The sequence below is a fragment of the Phalacrocorax aristotelis genome, chromosome 7, assembly GCF_949628215.1.
Source record: "Phalacrocorax aristotelis chromosome 7, bGulAri2.1, whole genome shotgun sequence".
NCBI classification, from domain to species: domain Eukaryota; kingdom Metazoa; phylum Chordata; class Aves; order Suliformes; family Phalacrocoracidae; genus Phalacrocorax; species Phalacrocorax aristotelis.
In genome coordinates, this window is record NC_134282.1 from 21,746,013 (window position 1) to 21,767,247 (window position 21,235).

The window sequence follows — 21,235 nt, forward strand, 5'->3', positions numbered from 1 at the left end:
GTTACCTCAGAGCTGGTGTGTTTGGTAAACAGGGCTACTTAAGAAGACATTTATCTCAATTTTTCCATAGGTTTTCTGAATGGTGTGATAAATTAATGCATTTAATAAACTGAAAATTAAAATGTAAGATAAATAGTGGTGTAGATGGGGGTTGAGAAAGGCAGCAAAAAACCATGAATACATTATTGGCTGCTAGTCAAGTACTTTAATAATTGACTTACTGATGGTAACTTCTCTCTCTATCCCCCTCCCCTGTTAAAGTAGTGCCTGAGTAATGAAATTACATGTTAATGCACTGGAAGAGTCTCCTTTTCTTCCTTTCAACGTTGACATAGTATCTTTTGATTGGGGAAGGTTAATTAAAACTCATTTAGCTGTATTTGTTCAGTGGAAGGGTTCCGGTCACAGTTGCAAAGGATAAATGAAACAGTGACATATGCAGATTTGGTTGGAGTTTTTTCTCTTTCTACCGAAGAATGCTTGCAAAAGTGAATTAGAGGGAGAATGATGTTTTATCACATCCCTTTCCTTAAGGGTGCAAGTACTCAGCCAAGGTCACTAAGCCCTTCATCCAGAGCAGTTTGCTTTATGCAGTAATGTCACTTCTCTGCTGTGTTCATGCAAATCAGAAAGGGTTCAGCTGCCAGACTGGCATTTCACAGGCATGCCTGTTTACATGGGACCAAAATAGTATGCGTTTTGATATCAGTTGGGAAGGGAAAGAGAAGCAGGAAGAGTTAAAGGCCTGCAAAGGATAGGTTGGGACTGAAAAAGTGAAATCAGTAATGATGAGTGAAATAAGTGATGTATCACACATATATGTTGGCCTAAGAGAAATGACGTAAAATTTTCAGTACAGTCAGTCCTTATAGCATATTGTTTTCTAATCAAAAGAAAGGTTGCTTTAAAAACAGAAATCCCTGACAAATGAAGAGAAAAGCATCTTGGTGAAAACCACACTGAGGTAGAAATGATATGGGGAACTTTCAATGCTGCAACATTTTGCGGTAGGGTAATTTTCATAGCTGCTTGTTCTAGAGCAGATACTTGCTGGTAATGGCAGCAAGGAAAAGTTGAGTAGTTCTGATACCTCTGATGCCAAGACAGAATTGAGCCATCTACAGTCCAGGTGACATGCCCATTGAACCCTTCTTTCCCCATAGCGTTCCCTTATTCAGAGCCACTCCAGGAAGGACAAAAGCAGAGTTTCTCTGGAACACTATCTTTTATTTAGGGAGACACTCAGTAGTTGCTGTAGCTAAAGCAAAACTGGGAGGAAGGGTTGCCATGCCAGCCTGGGTGCTCCCTTGACTTCAGGTAGGCTTAACAGTGCTCATCTTGGAACTGGGCTTTTGCCATTCGACCTTTGATAAGTCACTTCTCTACATCTCCCATTGCTCACTTTTAGAATGGAGATGGTATTGGACCCATTTCTGCAAATGTCTAGATGCTGAATAACTAGCATGATTTAACCCTGCAAAATAATTATTGTACGTATATGTACCTAAATGTTTTCATTTTCAGTGTTGTATGACTTTTTTAAAGCTCTTAAAGACAACATCAAGCATTGTTTATGTATTTGCTGTTGTTTTAGGCAGGATAGTGCCTAGAAAGCATCCCCACGTCACTAACATTACATTTCTATTCAGATTGCCCAGCTTGGCTGTCTGTATTACAGCATGGAAAGCTGAGCGCTGCTGAAGCACTATGCCCACACGTGACACAATTCGTTGAATCATTTATCCTGTGGCTGACTTCATGAGGCAAATGGTTTTGCCTCATTTATAAATAACGAGAGACACAGGATACAAATTTGGGACAGAGAAAGTTGAGAGGAACAGCTTGTATTTTGCGCTCTTGAATCCAGTTGTCTTGGAATACCTTGTAGCTGCTGACAGCTTCTAACTCACCTAAAGCATTGATCTTTTGAAAGAGGCAGAGAGACAAAAACATTCACAAATTCTGTTTTGAAAGAGGAAGACTTTCTAGTTTGCAAGCAGTTTAATTACACTAAAGATTTTTGTCAAGTTTGAACAGACCTTTGTTTCTTAGCTCTCAATTATCAATTCATATATTCCTTAGAGAACGGGAGCCCCTTTAGTTAAAGACCTTGTCAATGAGTCAACCAAAGGGTTAACCTAACAGATGTGGCCTTTTAAATGTTTCTGTCCTATAATATTTCTTCTCTTGCTCCCCACAGCTGAGGCATAAGCTTGGTGATTTTCAAATTAAATTAGATTGTGTAAGCCAGGTGTCTTGGCAGTAAAATCATGTGCAACCCATTTTTATCCCATTAACGTTGGTGTTCATCAAGGAATTGTGTTTTTCTTTCTGCTAACTCTAGGTAAACCAGTAATGATCATAACTGAGTACATGGAGAATGGCTCCTTGGATGCCTTCCTCAGGGTAGGTGATTTCTTCATAGTAAAGTAAGGAAATTTTATACTGGGAAACATTTTCTGGTTTTCATTCTGGTTCTTTTTTGCAGAAAGATACTTAAAATTCAGCACTTTTAAAGAAATTATGTTTGTACATGGGAAATAGTGTTTTCTGGTGTTGCTCCTATCAAAAACCAGAATAAATGTAAAGTGGAAGGATATAGAATAAATGTAATGTTTAAAGTAGCAGGGTCTTAAATAACCCATGTTTAATGGGAACAGTTCTGATTTCCTCCGTTTTTGAAAGCATCTCAATACTATAGAGTCATTAAAACCAGATTCATTGCAAACTGGATACTGCATCACTGGAAGCTGTGACAGAACCTCTGGGTTTGTACTTTACTGGTGAGTTATAGACACTAGTCAGGAGAGTGAGGAAATACCATTGCATTTTATTTGACAGAAGATGGGAATCCAGAGATATGCTCTTTGCCAATTTCAGCAATGGCAGTAATGTGCTTTTAGCTTAATGCTCTGTGATTTTCTTCCTTTCCCCATATGCAGAAGAATGATGGCAGATTTACCGTCATTCAGTTGGTGGGGATGCTGCGTGGCATTGGCTCAGGAATGAAGTATCTGTCTGACATGAGCTATGTGCATCGGGATTTAGCTGCTCGAAACATACTTGTCAACAGCAACTTGGTCTGCAAAGTGTCTGACTTCGGCATGTCCCGTGTCCTGGAAGACGACCCTGAAGCAGCTTATACCACACGGGTAAGGAGGGAAAGGAAATGTCCAGTGGGTTTTCTTGCCTACCTATTGGTTTTGTCTGACTGTGTGGGAGGTGACAGTGGTTTGTTTTAAAATAATCTCAGTCATAAGTGAAAACCTATATCACAACCTAAAGACAAACATTGGCCCAGACTCCATAGCTAGTAAAAATTGATGTAGTGTTATTGCTACATCAGTGCCTACATCAGTATTTCTTCTCTGAGGATGTGACCCATGTATTCGTCTGATTCCTTCAGTGTGCTGGAGTGCATGACAGGAATCTGATGCCAGAAATTGGAGCTTGGGCTTCTATTCCTTCTATCTACAGACATGCGTAATTATTTGCAAGTGGCTACTCCCACTGAGGTTTGATTCAGCAAGTGTAGATAAGCCACAAAAAAAAATTTGAAAATCCACTTTTGCCCATCACAGTCGTAGTCATCAGTGGGACCTAAATAATTTGGACTGTGAAATCTGTGAGGCCTGCATTCCCATTTTTTGTTTCTTTCCTATTTTATCTATATTTCAGCATCCCACTGTTAACTAATTTTGGTAAAGTCATTTTAATGTGCTGCATGTGGAATAGTACTAATGCCAAGTACTTCTGGCCACAAAACAATATTCTGACCATTACCAGCCTTTGTACCAATACCTCTGTAATTAACATGTATGAAAAAAAAAAAAAAAATCAGAGTTTATAAAGTCTCCTTTTTTAATTGCTTATTTTCTTCGTTTTTAAATATCTGCCATTCTCCATCTGTTCTCCCTAGTGCAGAGTTTGTCTGCAGCACTCAGATTTTGCAGTTTAATCCCAACGCTCATCCTTTAATGGATTCACAGTTCATTACAGGGAAGGATAGACTCATGTAGTATTAAATGCTGGCCAGCCTCGGTATTTCTCACTCGTACGGGTGACAAGTGGAAGTAACAGAAGCACAAGTCTGAAAAGCTGTGTTCAGGCAAATCAAAGTTCAGACAAACACACAAGGGCAAGACAGAAATGATTGAAAATCCTCCCTTTGAATTTAGTGAGTGGAGATATGGTATTATGTTTGCTCTCAAGAGTAAACTACATTTGCATTACAGTGCATTGTCTTCATTTAGTATCAGTAATGAAGGATCAGGAAAATTTGGATGAACTCCACTGTACTTGAGCAGCTAAATAGAAAGAGCTTATTGACAATTTTTAGAATGACAACCATGTATAAACCACTGTCCATGCATCTGTGTCTGAAAAGAGGAATCGAGCTTTTTCATAACCAGAGACGATGCAACAGAACACAATTTTTAAAGCATCCTTGTTTAAGAGAATGGTGCCTTCTGGTCCCTGTTAGTAGTATAACATCTTAAAGTGAAAACATCCTATAGCCACACAAGGCATATACTGCTACAGTCTGATTCACACAGGGCCTGATGCAAAGGCCAAAGAAGCCAGGAGAAGGACCCCTTTTGATTTCACTTGGCTTTGGAACAAGTCCATATTAAACACTTGAGAGAGATATTAGAACAATAAACCCTTGAGTATGCACACACTGCACTCTGTTATGGATAAAAACCACCTAGAAGATAGCTGAGAAAAAAAACTACCAAATAAACTTAATCAAAAAAGCATAAAAGCAAATGAAAAAACCCTAAAACCTTTGTTCAGCTTAAGTCATTCTCCAGATGGAACTGCAGGAAACCAAAAGCTCAATTAAAAACACCTTGCATATTAGCATAAACAAAAGGAGAAATCTCTGGCCTGGGATCACTCAGCTAAGGCAAAATCAGATAAGCAGGATGGAGTGAGTTCCTTTTAAAACAGTGTAGGACCTCAGTGGCACAAATCTGATGCCCAAGTGGTTTTTTTTGTTTGTTTAAAAAGAAGTATTGTAACAAGAGGCAGCTCTCTCCCAACAGGTATCAAAAGCACCCGTGTACCGTGGTCTGGTGTTGAACTCCTCCCACAGGGACTGGGAGAGCCCAGAGGCTTGCTTGCCATCTCACGTCTCTGGTAGGAGTTGGGATATTGCCCATGGGAAACACCAGAGTATTCATAAATCTTCCCAGTTTATCCTCTCATTATTTTACCTTTTTGAAAAGCAAAACGTTTATAATCCCATTTTTCTGAAACAGGCTAAACAGGTCAGGCAGGCAAGCAAGGAAATACTAATTAACAGCATGTACTTATTTGTTTTGTCAACTAAATCTCTAATACATACTTTGTAAAACGCCTGGCTTGTTCTCATGCTTCAGCATAGCCCTAAGCAGAGACCTCTTAGAGGGCCAATAAAAATACATTTAACAATTTACTGGTTTGCCTCTGTGTGACTCAAGCAAACAGATGGGCAGCATTGCCTCCTGGTTGGATCTGACAGTTTTATGGAAAAAAAAGAGAAAGTGGATGTCTTTTTATGAAGAGTTCTGGAATTGCATACAGAAAACCATTTTGTATTTTTTAATGGCAGCGTAGAACAGTGTCAGCCATGCACATCACTGGGTTAGTGACTCGCTAGCATGTGGCTTCTTTTATTTATGACAGGGTGGCAAGATCCCCATCAGGTGGACTGCACCAGAGGCAATTGCCTACCGTAAATTTACATCGGCTAGTGATGTGTGGAGCTATGGCATCGTCATGTGGGAAGTGATGTCCTACGGAGAAAGACCTTACTGGGATATGTCCAATCAAGATGTGAGTCTCCTTCTGAGCTTCCTCTTCCTTCTTTCTCCCTTTCCGCTCGCACTTTTATCTTTGTCCCTGTATGTCTGCTGATGTGTTTCTGTGTCAATTGCTGTATGATTATAAGACATTTACTCCAGATTTTTAAAAGGGTATGATGGGTGGTAGACACCTGTTGTCTCAGGGAACCTCTCTGCAGCTAAGACTTCCTTGAATACTTCAAGCCTGGTCTATGGTCAGGGAATAGGAGATTCTCAAATTGGCATCTGTAACTAGTTCAGGTATCTTTTTTCTCTTATTCTTTTTTTTTTAATTTTAGGAAAAATATTATAAGCAATTACAGTAAGAAGGAAGAATGGAGGAAAGGAAAATGAATATATTTAAACTGTCAGATTGTAATATTGTCAAGAGAGGGAAGTTTTGAACATTAATATTCTCAATTCTATTGAAGGTCTTTAAGAAAAAACACTTGGATTTAATGGAGCTTCCTGTTAGTAGTTAATTCTTCAAGCCCCAGTATGCTTATAATTCTTCCAGATGATTGCATTTCTTGTAGGATATCTAAACCAACACATATGAAATCCGGTTCTGATTATCAGTCAGGGCATCCTTGCAACAATTGCATAGCTGCCCCCTGAGGATATTAAAAAGCAGCTTTCCTAAATGACCATTCTTAAATTATGCATGTCCTGTTTAACTGTACCATCTGGACTACTTCAGTATATTCCAAGAGAGAGCATGCACAATGGCTGCTATTCCAGAAAAGTATTTAATAATAATGCTAATAAGAACTTTTGCTAATAGAATTTTTATTAAAGGAAAAAAAAAATCACAGTGAAAATGAGGCATAGATTATCCATAATTCTTTTCCCAGGGGATTTACAAACGTATAGAGGAAGAAGAAAATGTTAATCTGAATATATGGTCATGGGAGTGGTTAAGTCATTTTACGAGTCATCTGCTTTCTTATGTAGAGCTGAACATTTTCAAAGAGTGTCTAGATGCGGATGGCATTTAATCTAAACAGGGGATATAATTTTAATTTCCTTCTGATGTGAAATGTCTCTTCTGGCACCCAATCTTGCTTTCCTTTGCTAACAGGAAGTCATCAAGACTTAGCAAGAAAATAAAACGCCAGATGTGTCTCAGTGATATCAGGCGTGTCTACACAGCACGGTGGAGCTCAATGCAACAAACGCCATGCTAGCATATTAGGCTGGTATACGCTGCTAATGCACGATGCTAGAACATGTCAAAAAGAAGGCTTGAACAGGACAGTGAAAGCCAATATTACTGTCTTTGCATCCTCTTCTTAGTACATGGCATAGACTTACCCTTTTTTTTCTCCTTAATGATGGTGAGAGCAGTGCTTTTCACAACAAAGCAGAAGTGGTTTTCAAATTATTCTCAGTGTCTGTTAAATCAAGAGAAATCAAAAGGATCTTCATACTTTCTGGAGTAGTGAGAGCCACGCTGTTTGTGGTCGCTGAATAGCTGCTAAGTGTGCAAGCATATCCCTCTCCCTGTCCCCCCAGTGGATTTTAGCCACTAGTTGGATAAGACCAGAATGAGAGAATTTAGTGAAATTCAGTCCATGTGCACTCCTGGTGTTATGGTAAATCCTGCCAGAGAGTCATATTGATTAATTAAGATCTGAAGGCTTCTGGGTCATGTCCCTGTCATATCAGAATTGAGTCCTGGTCACATCCTGTTCTGAGAGGGCTAAGAAGCCATCAGAGTACTAAGCTCTGGAGCCCTTTCTGGAGGTTTGAAAGGACTTCAGCTTCTGAGTTTTTCTGGTTTCTATTAAACATGAAATGTATACTTAAGCTGCTGTGTTGGACTTCTGTTACTTCCTTGATAAAGCTGCACAGAAGGATTCCATTGCTGCATTTCTTGGTTCAGAGCATAGAGTGGTGAGAGAACAAGGTCTCTCAGTAACACCAGCCTTGTATAGGGATGAGAGAGCCCAGGACGACAGAGAGGAGGGGATGATCTGCTGTACCGAAAATAATGGGGAAAATTTTATTTTCAACATATCACACCCAAAACTGACAGATATTAAAGATCTGCTGTAGAGCTGTTGCTTCTCCAACCCCCTGTGCAACAAGCATAGTTGTTTAATTCTAACCTAGGCTATTTTGTCATCCCTGTATCCCATGTACTCTTTTGTGATACATTGCCCTGCTGTATCTGATGTCTGCTTTGGATGCCGTACCCTTTTAGTTTTGAATTGCTGAGGAGAAATGACAGTTTTGAGACCACCAACTGCCTAAGTCTGAGTGCAATTTTCCATGTTGTTTCACTTAATTGTGGATTTGTTTCCATACTTTGGATCGCCCTAGGATAAATGATACTCAGCTGGTAGATGTAAGTAGTGTCTGATGTTCTCTAATGTCTTCCTAATTGTGCCATTTATAGGTTATTAAAGCCATTGAAGAAGGGTATCGGCTGCCACCCCCGATGGACTGCCCCATTGCTCTCCATCAGCTGATGTTAGACTGCTGGCAGAAGGAACGCAGTGACAGGCCTAAATTTGGACAGATCGTCAACATGCTGGACAAACTCATCCGCAACCCCAACAGCCTGAAGAGGACAGGCAGCGAGAGCTCCAGGTCAGCTGTGCTTTTGTAATGGTGATGTACGAGGGAGCACAGTGGAGATGACGGGCAAAGCTGCAAGTCACCTAAACCTCTGCACCTGGATTAAAGCATGCTCTGTAGCTTTGCAGAGCCAGACTGCACAGCAGACGTTGCACAGTGCAAGAGAGTAGAGGGGTCGTGTTGGCACACTGCTGAACCCCACTGGGCACCCCAGACTCTACTAGCTCTGTGAGAAGGAAAATGGAATGAGCAGAGCTGTCGCTGTATCGCACCAGTGCTGACCAGTTTTATAGAAGTCTTAAGCATGTCCTGAAAAATTTCTGATGCAGGCAAGGTCTTGGAAGACGATGTCTGCTCCATCTTTTCCCTCTCCCCCCCGAGTGAAAGGGCTTGAACGGATAGCCTTAATGCAGTGTAACAAACAGGAGTGATGTGGTTTTCTGCAGGAAAAGTACATCATCAAGTTTTATAAACCCTAGATTTGTGTAGGATTTGCAAATGAGCGTTATGGCATTACAGCCAACACCTTGCAGGCATTGGGAAGGTGTGGATTAATTTTTATGTGAATTTGAATTTAATTTTGTGGAAAGCCAGTTTCATGTCTCCACCGATCCCGTATTACATTTGTGTTTTGTTTTGTTTGCTAAGCATGGTATACCTGGTACGTGCAAAAGAAGTGCAGTAGGAAGGAGACTCCTAGAGTTGTAGGATAAACCCAAAAATATCTTTGTTGGGGCAGATCAGCAGTTTGTTTAAGCTGGTGAAACACTGCTGAAGTAATAGGAGCTTCACTAATTTACACCAGGTTTGTTCTATCTTTTTCAAATGTCTTTGCTTTGTAAGGTAAATTTGCTTACAGCAAAAGGCTGGAAAAAAGCTTAAAAGAAAGGAAACGGGAGGAAGATAAGGGAAAATATTTTCCAGTAGAAGGGAAGGTACAAAAATATCCATGGGCCAATACAAAATTAAGTTTCTTGAATCAGTGAAGGAGTAACAGAGGTTCTGATTCAGTCTCCAACAGAACAACATCCTGGAAAAAGGTTTTTTTATTTTTAAACTTGTAGGTCCCTTTGTGACTCTTGCTTACAGAAGAGGGATTATTAACTCTGTGAGGCCACTATCACCACATATCTGCCAGATCGCCCTAACTGCATTGGTAGCCTGGCAAAAATGTATCCACCCTTGAGGCTTAAATAATTTCATGGTGAGGATCACAATATGATCTACTGTGATAATTTGATTTGAGAATCACAGTATCAACCCCTCCATTTTGCTTTCCATCCAATTTACATGTGGTCTTTGAAAATATATAGATTTTACAAAAGTTAATAGCCTGTTCAAGGTCATTTTGTGTGTGTGTGTATGTATGTGTGTGTATATATATAAAAACCAAAAGTTAATAGCCTATTCAAAGTCATTTCATATTCGTGGCTATTTATAGCTCTTTATATTTCTTCCCTTTGGAATATGAATTTCAAATACACGTATAACATTATTAATATATTATATGACTTTATACGTGAAGCATAATTATATATAATTAGGTTGCCATCATTGGTCTTCTGTTAGATAGTACAGTAAAAGAGTTGTACCAGGTATTACCAGCATGTGCTCGGTGCCTTAGGCGAGACATATCTATGCTATTGCATACCTAATCTTTGATGATGTGCATTTTCAAATAAATTGCTAAACTATAACTGTTTTGGTTAGATAGATAGTAGTAATTTATAATGGTTTAAATGAAATTGTGATTTACGATATACATGAAATAATAAATGAGATATTAATAAGAGAAGCAAATTTTGTAAAAATAATTATTTGCAAATCGGTGCAAGGGAAAATGAGAAGCACATTCCACAGTGCAAACAAAGATCAAAGCGCTCATGATTCCTGCCACTCCTGGCACACGCACTGGTCAGGAATGGACTGATTAAAGAGGGGATTAACTCCCTGCTGTCCTGAGTTTGATTGAATGCACTGAGCTTGCCTGCGAACCTGGCTAGAAGCAGGACTTATCTGAACCCGCCCTGAATTTTGCCCTCCAAACCAGTCTGGCAGGTTGTGAGCTCCCAGTTCCTTTGTGCATACTTCAGTAGTGTTTCTATAGTTGCTGAGCTGAGGTCTGACATATGCAGGATTGGCAAGGTCTTGCGTTGCTGTGTGAGAGATACAGACCAGTAGGCTGAACTCCTTCCAGCACTGCCATCGTCTTTGTTTTTTGAAGTGAAAGCATTTTCTATGAACTTGGTTGCATCTGAGGTGGAAATTGTAAGCAGCATAGTGGTTCAAATTAGATCTGCAAGCAAAAATAGAAACCTAAGGTCAAATTCATTCCTAGCAGAAATTGGCCTATTATTTCGTATTTTGTTAAGTTTCTTGCATTGATCTGCGTTGCCATGCAGAGAGCCACCAGTTTCGCTGGGTGCAATGTCTTGCCCTTACTTTCCCTAATCATTGAGGATAATTGTTGCAGAGACCAAACTTTGGTCTGTGATTCACGATCCAGCTGACACCATTTCTCTGTCCTTTCACTGTTTGGCATCCAGACCTAGCACAGCTCTGCTGGATCCCAGCTCCCCTGAGTTCTCAGCGGTGGTTTCTGTCGGTGACTGGCTCCAAGCCATTAAAATGGAGCGATACAAGGATAACTTCACAGCTGCTGGCTATACCACCCTAGAGGCTGTGGTGCATATGAACCAGGAGTAAGTACTCAGCGATATAACAAAAAAACTGGTAAATCTGGATTTAATCGGCCTCTTTTGCTTTGTGCTGCATATCATTACACTCATTAAATGAATGGAATGCCTTTCATTTGGATGGAGGATAACTTTAAAATGCCTCCACAATGCCTTCACTTATTTAATTAAACATTTCTGTACATCTGCCTTGCTTTTGCTGTGTTGCTTGCGGTTGACTCGTAATACTTTTCTCTGCACCAGCATCTGATCCACGGTTCTCAGCTCCCCACTTCTTCTCTTGCTTTCCACAGTGACCTGGCAAGGATCGGGATCACTGCCATCACGCACCAGAACAAGATCTTGAGCAGTGTTCAAGCAATGCGCACCCAAATGCAACAGATGCACGGCAGGATGGTTCCCGTCTGAGCCAGTAGTGAATAAACTCAAAACTCTTGAAATTAGTTTACCTCATCCATGCACTTTAATTGAAGAACTGCACTTTTTTTACTTCGTCTCCTCGCCCGTCGAAATAAAGATCTACAGCATTGCTTGATGTACAGATTGTGGAAACCGAGCGTGTGTGTTGGGAGGGGGGGCCTCCAGAAATGACAAGCTGTCATTTTAAACCAGACCTGGAACAAATTGTTTCTTGGAACATACTTCTCTGTTGATCAACGATATGTAAAATACATGTATCTATATAAATATAAAGTCACATTCAAGTTTTGATGCTATGTTTGCTGCCAGATACTGTGCTTAAAAAAAAAAAAAACAAAAACAAAATTACTTTCCTTCTCCCTGTGACCTGTAGGATTACAACCATAGTGTTTTATTTGTGGGTGAAACCGCCGTTGTGCATCTTTCACTGGAATGAAGAATCTGCCCTAGGATATTTTTTGCAGACTTGATGCATCACTAATACCTTGCAGAAACCTCGGTGAGAATATCATTTGGCCAATCAGTGCCTGTCAATTAGTGTTCTACCCATTCACGGGCTTGAGACATGAAATGACCCACCTCGTGGATTACTGGGCAAAATTGGACTTCTGGGGAGATTACTGGCTGTTGTTGTGCCATGCTGCATCCTACCACTTAAAGACATTTTGTGAACATCTTGCCAGCAGTCAGCTGTGACAATCGTGGCTGTGGAGCTTTCAGACTTCTTTTATCTTTCAAGGAGTGATTCCCTTTGCAACACGGAGAAGGTCAGTGGAAGTACAGTGTCCAACATATTTATGGTGCTTTATTTCTTAAACTGTGCTAGGATTTCATCACTGTGCGGGGGGTGGGGGGGAGCACTGTAATATGTAATACTTAGGGTTTCCAACTGGTTTGTATGAACCCGTGCTGGTTTCCCAGACTAATTGCTTATTGTTTCCCATTCTTTGCTCTGTTTGATGACAATGAAAATTGCTGTGTTTCAAAACCTGGTCTTGCTCTCAAGCTGTTGTGTGTTAGGATGTGCAGACAAGGTGTAGGAGTGCATCTTGAGGCTCACTCAATTCAGTGCTAGAGCCTGACCCCAATGTGCACTGAGAGTAGTAGGGATACCGTTATTTTTTGGGTGGAAAAAGCCACACATATGGATTCCATAGAAAGTAAAAAATAACCTTGTAAAGTACCGATACTCATAAATACACCAAGAAGAATCAAGGCCTTTTCCCACCCTCTCATGAACAACCAGTACAACCAATATTTGTGTTTTAGGAAGATCAGTCTCAGTTGCTGTGTCAGTGGTTTTAAGGGATGGAGAGCAGAAGGAAACGGGATTGTGCACACAGCCTTCCTGGTTTTGCACAGCTTGGGTGTCAGGCATGGTGACAGCTGTACGCTATGCAGCAGTGTTACACTTTAGACACGGTGATCCAGTCTCATCAGCTGTGGGAACCAAATTCACTTTTGAAACCAGCCCCATAGGCTGGATTATCAAGGCAACTGTGGGTGTGAGTGCCAGGTGTAGGATGTGTGGCTGAGGTCTAAGTGCCTCTCTGCAAGCATGGCAAACAAGATGGAGCATGACCTACTTGAAAAGCTGCCCTCCAGCTCCTCTTAAGAAACAGAAGGGGAGTTGAGTGAATGAAAGCATCCCCTGGGTTACTTGGTGGAGGCGACTGCTATAGGGATGTGGTTGTACTCATTAGGTCACATTGGATAAAGCTTTATCAGGTAAGGCTCTGAACACATTTAGGCTTGCATTTTACTTACATTAAAGCTTTTATTACTCTTTTTTTAACAAAGTGTGTAAATCGAATTCCTTTTAAAGTCCTTCCAAGGACAAAAGTGATGAGATTACCTTAGAAAAGATACAGGATCAGGCCTGCTTATATTGTGCTGGGTAGGAGGAGGATTTTCATGACACCGTCTAGAATAGACATAGAGTTTCAGCCGTGCCAGGCACAGTGTCAGAAAGGTGAGATTGATATTTTGATGATGCTAAGACTGGTTCTTCAGTCTATAATATTTTGATCCCACTCTGCACCTGACAGCAAATTCAGAAATTATTTAGTGGCTTTATATGTCAGAGTTTTTAATAATTGCAGTTATTCTAAATCCAGAACAGCTCACTCAGTTGGACAAGTCACACTTACTGTATTGTCACTCACATCGCTTTTTGTCACTTTTAACAATAACTTGCTGATTTTAACCACTAACTCTCCCTCACCCCCAACTTTCTCAGAAAACAAGTTGTTCAGAGTATGGGATGCTAAATTTTGATCCTGTCAAGTCATGACAGCTTAGCAAAAACTCTTCTGCAGTATTACTTATAAAAGCTTTTCAATTCAAGAAATTCAAGATTTCTTTTAAAAAACTACTTAAACCAGCATGTTTTGATGTCATTTTGCCAGGCAACATAAGAAGTGGTTACTCATTTTAAAGACCTGACACTTGTACTTTCAGCAGCAAAAATTGTTTTGCTTCTTAAGTGCAGAGATACTTTTCTCTTGCTGTAATCTGTTGCATTCTGTTGAGATTGTCTTTAATGTAAAAATGTAAAAACAAAATACACCCAATTTTCTGCCAGTTTGTAAAATTGCTTTCTTGGAGTCTAGTAACAGTAATTCAAAATACTCCAGTATTTTCCACACAAAATGAAAAACTGTGTCCCTATAGAATGAAAACTGTGAAGGCATCTCACGTGCCAGGTTTTCAGAACTGCCATTGATGGTTGTGTTCCCTGTGATAAAATATGGCCAGTGAGAGCGAATCCTCTTGAATGTGATTTTAGCTGGAGGAGAGTAGATTAAAAAGAAATAGATAGCACATATAAATATACATACAGAGAGATGACATATCTGTTTTAAGGTATGTCATGGAAGCAAGACTTTGAAATAGCATGAGGGAAGGAAATGGGACAAGGAAGGCAAAGGGTTCTTGCTGTTTGGGAACTGCTGGTTCTATTTGTCTCGCTGGCCCAAGACGGCCGAAGCAGCCAGCGAGAGCGTGGCAGCGTGCTGCGACCTCCTGCGTTTGCCATTCAGCCACCAGTTTGTGCAAAAATTGCATCTCTTCCTACTTTCTCCTCTGTCCTTTAGGAAATCCTTCTCCCCTCTCTGGGGAGAAGTTTAATTCCATGAACCTGCTGCCATATCACCTCTTCACCGGGACAGAGATTAGTTCAGGTCTTGTCCTTTGATGGGAATCAGCAATTGCAGCAGCCGAGGAGGTGCTGGCTACGTACAGCAGCACTTCTGCTGGGAAATCTAAGGAGGCATTTGGCAGGTGTGCCTGTCTGTCTTGTTGCATTTTTTTTTAATATATTTGTGTTTTGTTTTTGTGCAGGGGAATTACATTTTGCTTTCACGGCCTCGTAGCCCATCCTATTGATCATATTGACCATGAAGGAACATAGACTAGACATGAAGCTTTCTGGATCCACAGTTGCGTCTTCCCTAGCACTGATTCTGGAAAACGCCCGCTGAACAGTCATCAGTCCCTGAAGAGAGCATGACTTTGGCTTTCTATGTTTTTTTTTCCTTACCACACATCCCATTTTGTTTCTTCACTGAGAGATAACTAACTCCATAAGACTCAGCACCAAGTTGTCACCTGAGGAATGTACTGTGTCAAAGCCCTGCAGACTTCTGGATTTTTTTTTTCTCTCCCCTTCTGCTTTCTCTTCCTACCTTTGGTTTTATTTATATATTTTGTTATTTTCTCTCCTCATCTCCCTGGCTGTCACTGCTGCATCTCGGATGAATGCAGGTGACGGAGCACTACCCATCTTACCATGGACGCCAGGCCAGGTGCCGCAGCAAAAAACCCAGTTCCTGTGACCTGCCTATATACGTTGCTGAAGTGACATTTTACACAAAACGTGCCATTGCAGTGGTATAAATATATTTTTTTTCCTTGAACGGATAATGGATTATTATCTCCTCTGAAAGGTGCGTATGTGTGCTTGTGTGCGTGTGTTTGCGTGCGAGTCACCTCGTGTGTAGAGCTGCCTGTGAATGTGCCGAAAACACCTCTGGAAGCGCAGGAATCCCCTGTCTCATGAGAGCAGGCCGATAGCTCGTGTCTGCAATGGTAGCAAGAACACACACATTAAAAAAATGTTTAAATTTCTGTATCTATAAGTGTACTTTTTAGCTGCCTCACCTAACCCTAATGAGTAGTTCTGCAGCCTGAAACAAGGGAAATTTCAAGTTAGTTTTGGAGTTGTGGATTACAGGACCCATAAGGATGCTAAAGATTTTCCTAAGTGGTGTGTGTTCGTACTAATACCCTGTTCATGATCAAGATCAGCCAGTTTCTCAATGGCAAGGTGATGGAGGCAACACCTGCGTATCCATCCACTGGTAACCCTGAACTGAATTCGTAAGTAGCCTTTTTTATCTGCAAAAATAGGGTTTTAGAGACTTGTTGAACGCAAACAAATATATGCAATTCATCTATTCACAGAAGCACCTCGCTCTGTGTGCAAGCTGTGAAATCTTGTAATGTAATAATCAAAAGGCTTCATTTGCCCCCAGCACAGTTAAGGAACAAAGATGCAACAAGACTTGTAAGGTTACAGTAGTTAGCAAGAGAGTTGTGAAATGTGTCCTGTTCCTCGTGCGGGTGAAGAAGAGCTGGTGAAGTGCAGTAGAAGGCACCCTTCCGTGGCCCGAGGAACAGTGCTGTGACTTACTGGTACTACCTAGAAAAGCTTTCTGTGTTTGGAGAACTCACTGTTAATGTAGTGTAAGGTAGTTTCTGAGTGCAGCTGGGTGCTAGAGCCCAGGGAACGTACGGCCGCTGGGTATTCGGAGTAGGGCAGGTGATGCTCCCCACTTGCTTCCTGGCCGCGGGTGGCTGGCATCTGCCATAGTGCCCTGTGCCACACAGCAAACTGCCACGGGACAGGGGGTCGCTCCAGGAGACTTGGGGGAAGCCGGATGCGCTGCGTTAGAAGAGCGCAGCCTTGACCAGAGCCGTGAAGTGTCCCAAAGTTGCCCCTGCTTCCTTCTCTTTTCCCTCCTCACTGACCCTCCCAGTTCTTCTCTAACCGTAATTCTGCCTGCTTGGGCAGAGGATCAGCTGCAGGTCCGTGGAAGGGATGCCAGGGCAGCTGCGCTGTCAGCAAAGGCGGGGCATGGTCAGGGCGCCGGGAGGTGCCAGCTGCGCCGCCTGACGTGGGCCACCCGCGGCGGCTGCTCCGGATGGAGCTGGGGGCAAAAGGAAAGCGAGTGCCGTGGCGCTGCTTCCCGTTAGGGAAGAGGTCATCACCCGGACCGTCTCGCATGATAAACCTCTGTTAAGAAATAGTCCTGCGCACACACCACTGGTTGATGTTTGTCCAGGTTTCTTGCTGTACTAATTTTGTGGTGGATCTTATGTATTAAAAATATATATGTATAAAATACAAAAGGCTGGTAAGTAACCAGTAAACAGGACGTAAAAAGCAGTATTTTTCTTTTATGTGACATTTTCATAACCAGAAAAAAAAAATCTGAAATACTAATCAGACAAATAAAAAGAGAGTGCATTTATTTTTTTGTATCACTGCAAGTATGTTGGAATATGCAAGGACTGTGGTTAAAATTAGAATGTATGAGGCTCATTGTAATTTAGTTCATACTGAAGAAAATCTAACAGCATTTCTTGGTTTATGCATTTGAATGATCTCTGGGTTAGATATAGAGATTTTTCTATTTTGTTTTAATTTGTAATTTTTTCCCCCTCCATGAATTTTAGGTACACATAACTTATGTCATTTATTTATGGTCTTTTATACCTAGTTTGTAAAATTGTAAAATAGCAAACAATGCAAACATTTGCATTTGAAAATAATAAAGTAGTTGCTGTACAAACCTGAAACAGACTGTTTCTAATCATTGAATGTTTTATTATTTAGTGTTTATCACAACAGATATGAATCCAGAACTCAGAGTAATAATCCTGGTATTTGTCCCAAAGGGACTAATTCTCTTCAGTAGATTTCACAGGAATGCACTCCCGAAGTTCGTTTCAGCTGTGTGACTCCCACACGTATGTTAAAGCACGTTACTTTTTCTTGTTGCTGTCACAGATTGTGTGGTGTGCTGAGTATTTGTATTGTGGGAAGATGCTGCAGTCAGGCTGACCTTGTTAACAGTCTCAGTGAATTTTCCTTGGAGACCAGGTAGTATCCATGGGCGCCATGCCTGAGAGAAACCTGCAGGATCATGATGTTTCATTTGCACTCCTGGGATTGCCTGGGAATAGTCTCCCTCCCCTGTCTCCCACTGTCTGGACCTTGCCGGGGGCCGGGCGTCACCTTGGCAGAAATCCTATAGTTTTCACAGATTCCTTCGGGCTGGGATTTCGCCTCTAATGCGGGAACTGTGACCGTGCTGCTGAGTTACTGCTTGCGGGCACGTGGTGGAGAGTCGTGGCCAGAGAGGGAGAAGGTGAAAGGAGCAGGAGGGAGGGGAGGGAGAAGCTGAGGGGTGAAAATGCAAACCAGAGGCGTGGGAGTGTCGGGAGCAGCAGTAAATGGAGAGGGATGGTTTCTGTGACAGGGCTCCGAGCCAGAGACAGAGAGAGTGGATATTGTGTGAAGGATATTGCTGTGTAACGGTAATACACGTGTGGGTGCGTGCTGCGTAGTCTGAGTGCCAAAGGTGTAATGTCCTTAACTGTTGCTTCTTTACAATGCTGCTGCTTAGTTTAGGATATACAGACTTCCTGGCTCTTTAACTACCTGAATTATATACATACACAGTTGAGAGGTACTGCAGAAAGGATGGTGGCTCTTCTAGAAATTTGCTTAATCTTTTGACTTGCCTATCTGAAAAATATTTTTAACCTAATTCTTCTTGGGAAAGAGTGAAGCCAGCAGAACCGTAACGTAACAGCATTGGTCCCAAGAAAGTCACGACAATGGCTCTGGGTTTATGGCATTTCAAACACAAGCTCACTGTGTCCTTTTGTACTCGAGAGAGCAAGCCAGCCAACTGGGTGTTTCTCTGGTGCCTTTATTTGGCCAGTCAGTGTATTAAGAGAGAATGTGTCATGGCTGGAAAAACAGATTCCATTTCACACTCACAAAGACAGACTGTTATGAGTGTTTGAGTTTTATTGTTAAATGAAAGCAAAACCTTTACATCTTTTTAAGAAACTGTTTCAGAACGTCCAGTGAGGATTGAACACTTGGGTACTCTCCCTTCTTTTTCGGATTGTCTGCTTTTTTTTCCCTTTTAGCTCACAAATCAATGAAATATCCTATCAAAACTTTAATTTTCTTCCAAGTACATGGATTTTACTGAAGTATTTACTTACCAAAAAGACATTTGTTCTCTCTCTGCCCCTCACTCTTTCCACATATTTGCACAGTAGCATGAGGCAGGTGATCCCAGTTACATATAAAGCCTATATATTTGCATCTCAGCGATAATGTACATAGCTGCCCGTGGGCTGAGCATGGAGTAGTGTGAGGAACAGGCATGGTTTTCCATCTAGAGGCACCGGGGCTATTGTAGACATGTCAAGAAAAACAAAATGGGTTTTGGCAATTGGGAAGGAAAGAAGAAAAAAAAAAAAAAAAAAGCATGTTATGCCCTAAATCAACAACACGATTAAAACTAGAGCTGCGTTTGAGGCCTTGACCTCCGTTATTTTACCCTTTCCCTTGCAAGGAAGTACCCTTGGGCCATTGACTGATTCTCAATTGAATGGGTTACGGACCTCTGACATATCTTACTTCTGATAGTGGCCCTGAACTTAATTCTTTGTTTACAGAAGCTTCTGAGAAAGTTACATGAATATGTAGATGTTTTCTTTAAAAAATAGGATTTTTTATTCTTTTAAATAAGAAATAAAATGGCTCCGATGAGCCTAGTAAAATGTATTCTCTGTGGGTGCATGGAGAGAGTAGCCACAGGAGTATGCTACACTAACTTTTTTTTTTTTATATATATATATGGCAGTTATATCCAGTAATCTGTTGTGGGTTGTAGCCTGTAACGACCAACAAAAGATAATGAAATCCTTGTTTCTGTAGTGTTCTTGAAGTCACTCGTGATTCTGTTCTATAAGATCTTGTAACGAATTAAATAGGCTGAGGCATTTTGGTATTCATTTTTTGGAGACTGTTTTTAAAATAGAAGAAAAAAAAAGGTGGTCAGCAGAGTAAAACCACCATCAGGAACCCTGCTCTCCTCCCATTTCTGCCAAGGTAACTTGCCTCCCCTGGGGTCAGTAACTAAAATCTCAGGGCTGGGCAGTCTAGGGCTATTAGGCAATTACAGGTGCAGGTAGGTGCCTGCTGCCAACTTTTTTAATGATGCTTTGGAGCTGCTTAGCCAAGGGGTGCAGCAGCTCACGTAGAGTTCCCACTTCCCAGTTGGATTTCCAGCCTTGCAGTAAGTGCCTTGCTGACGAAGCTCCCAAAACATCTCCATCATAATCACCTGGGGGAGGCATTTTTCAGAAGCCAGCCATCGCAGCAAGACGCCACATAGCTTTCCAACCTCTCTGAGCTTATGGAGGGACCTGCTGTGCTGCTCTGGTGCCTCTCACGCCGCGGAGCCTGCTGCAAACCCTGCCCTGAGCTGGTCTCCGTGAGAGATGAGCCCAAGGAAGGTCCTGCCCGTGCAGGCCCTTCTTCCTTCCTGCCTCCCATGGCCTTCACAATCAGTGCTTCACTTTTCATAATATTGCTGGGATGGTGGCTTTCACGAGGTGTTGTCTTGCTGCTTCTTCACCAACAACTGGTGGTCTGACCAGTGGGCCTCCTGTCACCTGGCTTGAGCAGGGTCAAAGGTACAGAAGGGTCTTCTGGCAGGTGGGTGTCCCCTGTCCTGAGCTTCTGCTCGTTTGAAGGCTGTGGGAAGGTCATTAGCTGGCTAAGTGACACATGCTTTGAAAATGCCAACATCTGGGAGGTGAGTGGGCATCAGAGATAGAGTTTTCAGTAGGCTTAAATCCGAAGTCCCTTAAAAATTCTGGCCTTAAATTTTCAGAAGTGCTCTGGAGCTTGGTGCCATCTCATCACCATGTGCCAATGGGATCACCTGGAAACTCAACACTTAAAAATTGAGCATAAGAATTGCCAGGGAAGCAGGGGATTACCTGGCTCACCTTCTTACCTGGGACTTTCCAGACAGCAGATTCTCAAATATGGCAAGTGTTAAAAGGCATTTATTTTCACCTTTTTGAAAAATTGGTTAAAACTCCTTGGAAAGAAATGCTTCTGGAAAAAAATGTGAGGTTAAAATTGAATCATGATATTCTTCCATACTTAGAGGGACTGCTGGGTTGGTTGAAGCAGTGTAACGTGAAAGGCCTAGGAAAGGTGACACTGACAGTAATAAGAAAATAAGGATAAGTGAGTTATCTGGTCCTGTAGGTGGTATGAACTGATTTCATGGGGACTGCCTTCATTTGCATCAGCTCAAGGATCTAGTCCTTAGCTACATGAAACTTTAAGGTAATTTTTATTTATTTTTTTTAACAGAAAATATAAAGTGCATTTTGGCAATGACTCAAGTGCAATAGCACACTCAGGTTGGTCTTTTTGTCTATTGTATTTTTTTATGTGGCTATTACTCATGTAAATATTTCAAGTACATATTTAACAGTGTAAGATAATGGTATCCAACAACAGGCAGGAAGGTTTCTGTGGAGTCCTGCAACTCCTGTCTTTGCCAGCTTTGTTTTTGGGTTCATATTATGATGGCAGAT

General features: G+C 41.5%; 1 protein-coding gene across 1 annotated transcript in view; it reads left to right on the top strand.

Annotated features, from left to right (window-relative positions):
- Positions 1–17,389, top strand: part of EPHA4 (EPH receptor A4) — a 109,350-nt gene extending 91,961 nt beyond the window's left edge. Inside the window, exons 12-18 of the mRNA XM_075099237.1 lie at positions 2,345–2,406; positions 2,943–3,152; positions 5,671–5,820; positions 8,230–8,423; positions 10,958–11,113; positions 11,401–12,294; positions 14,870–17,389. Coding sequence (XP_074955338.1) covers positions 2,345–2,406; positions 2,943–3,152; positions 5,671–5,820; positions 8,230–8,423; positions 10,958–11,113; positions 11,401–11,515 — 887 coding nt within the window. The 3' untranslated portion in view covers positions 11,516–12,294; positions 14,870–17,389. The remainder of the gene's footprint in view (positions 1–2,344; positions 2,407–2,942; positions 3,153–5,670; positions 5,821–8,229; positions 8,424–10,957; positions 11,114–11,400; positions 12,295–14,869) is intronic.
- Positions 17,390–21,235: the final 3,846 nt, after the last annotated feature.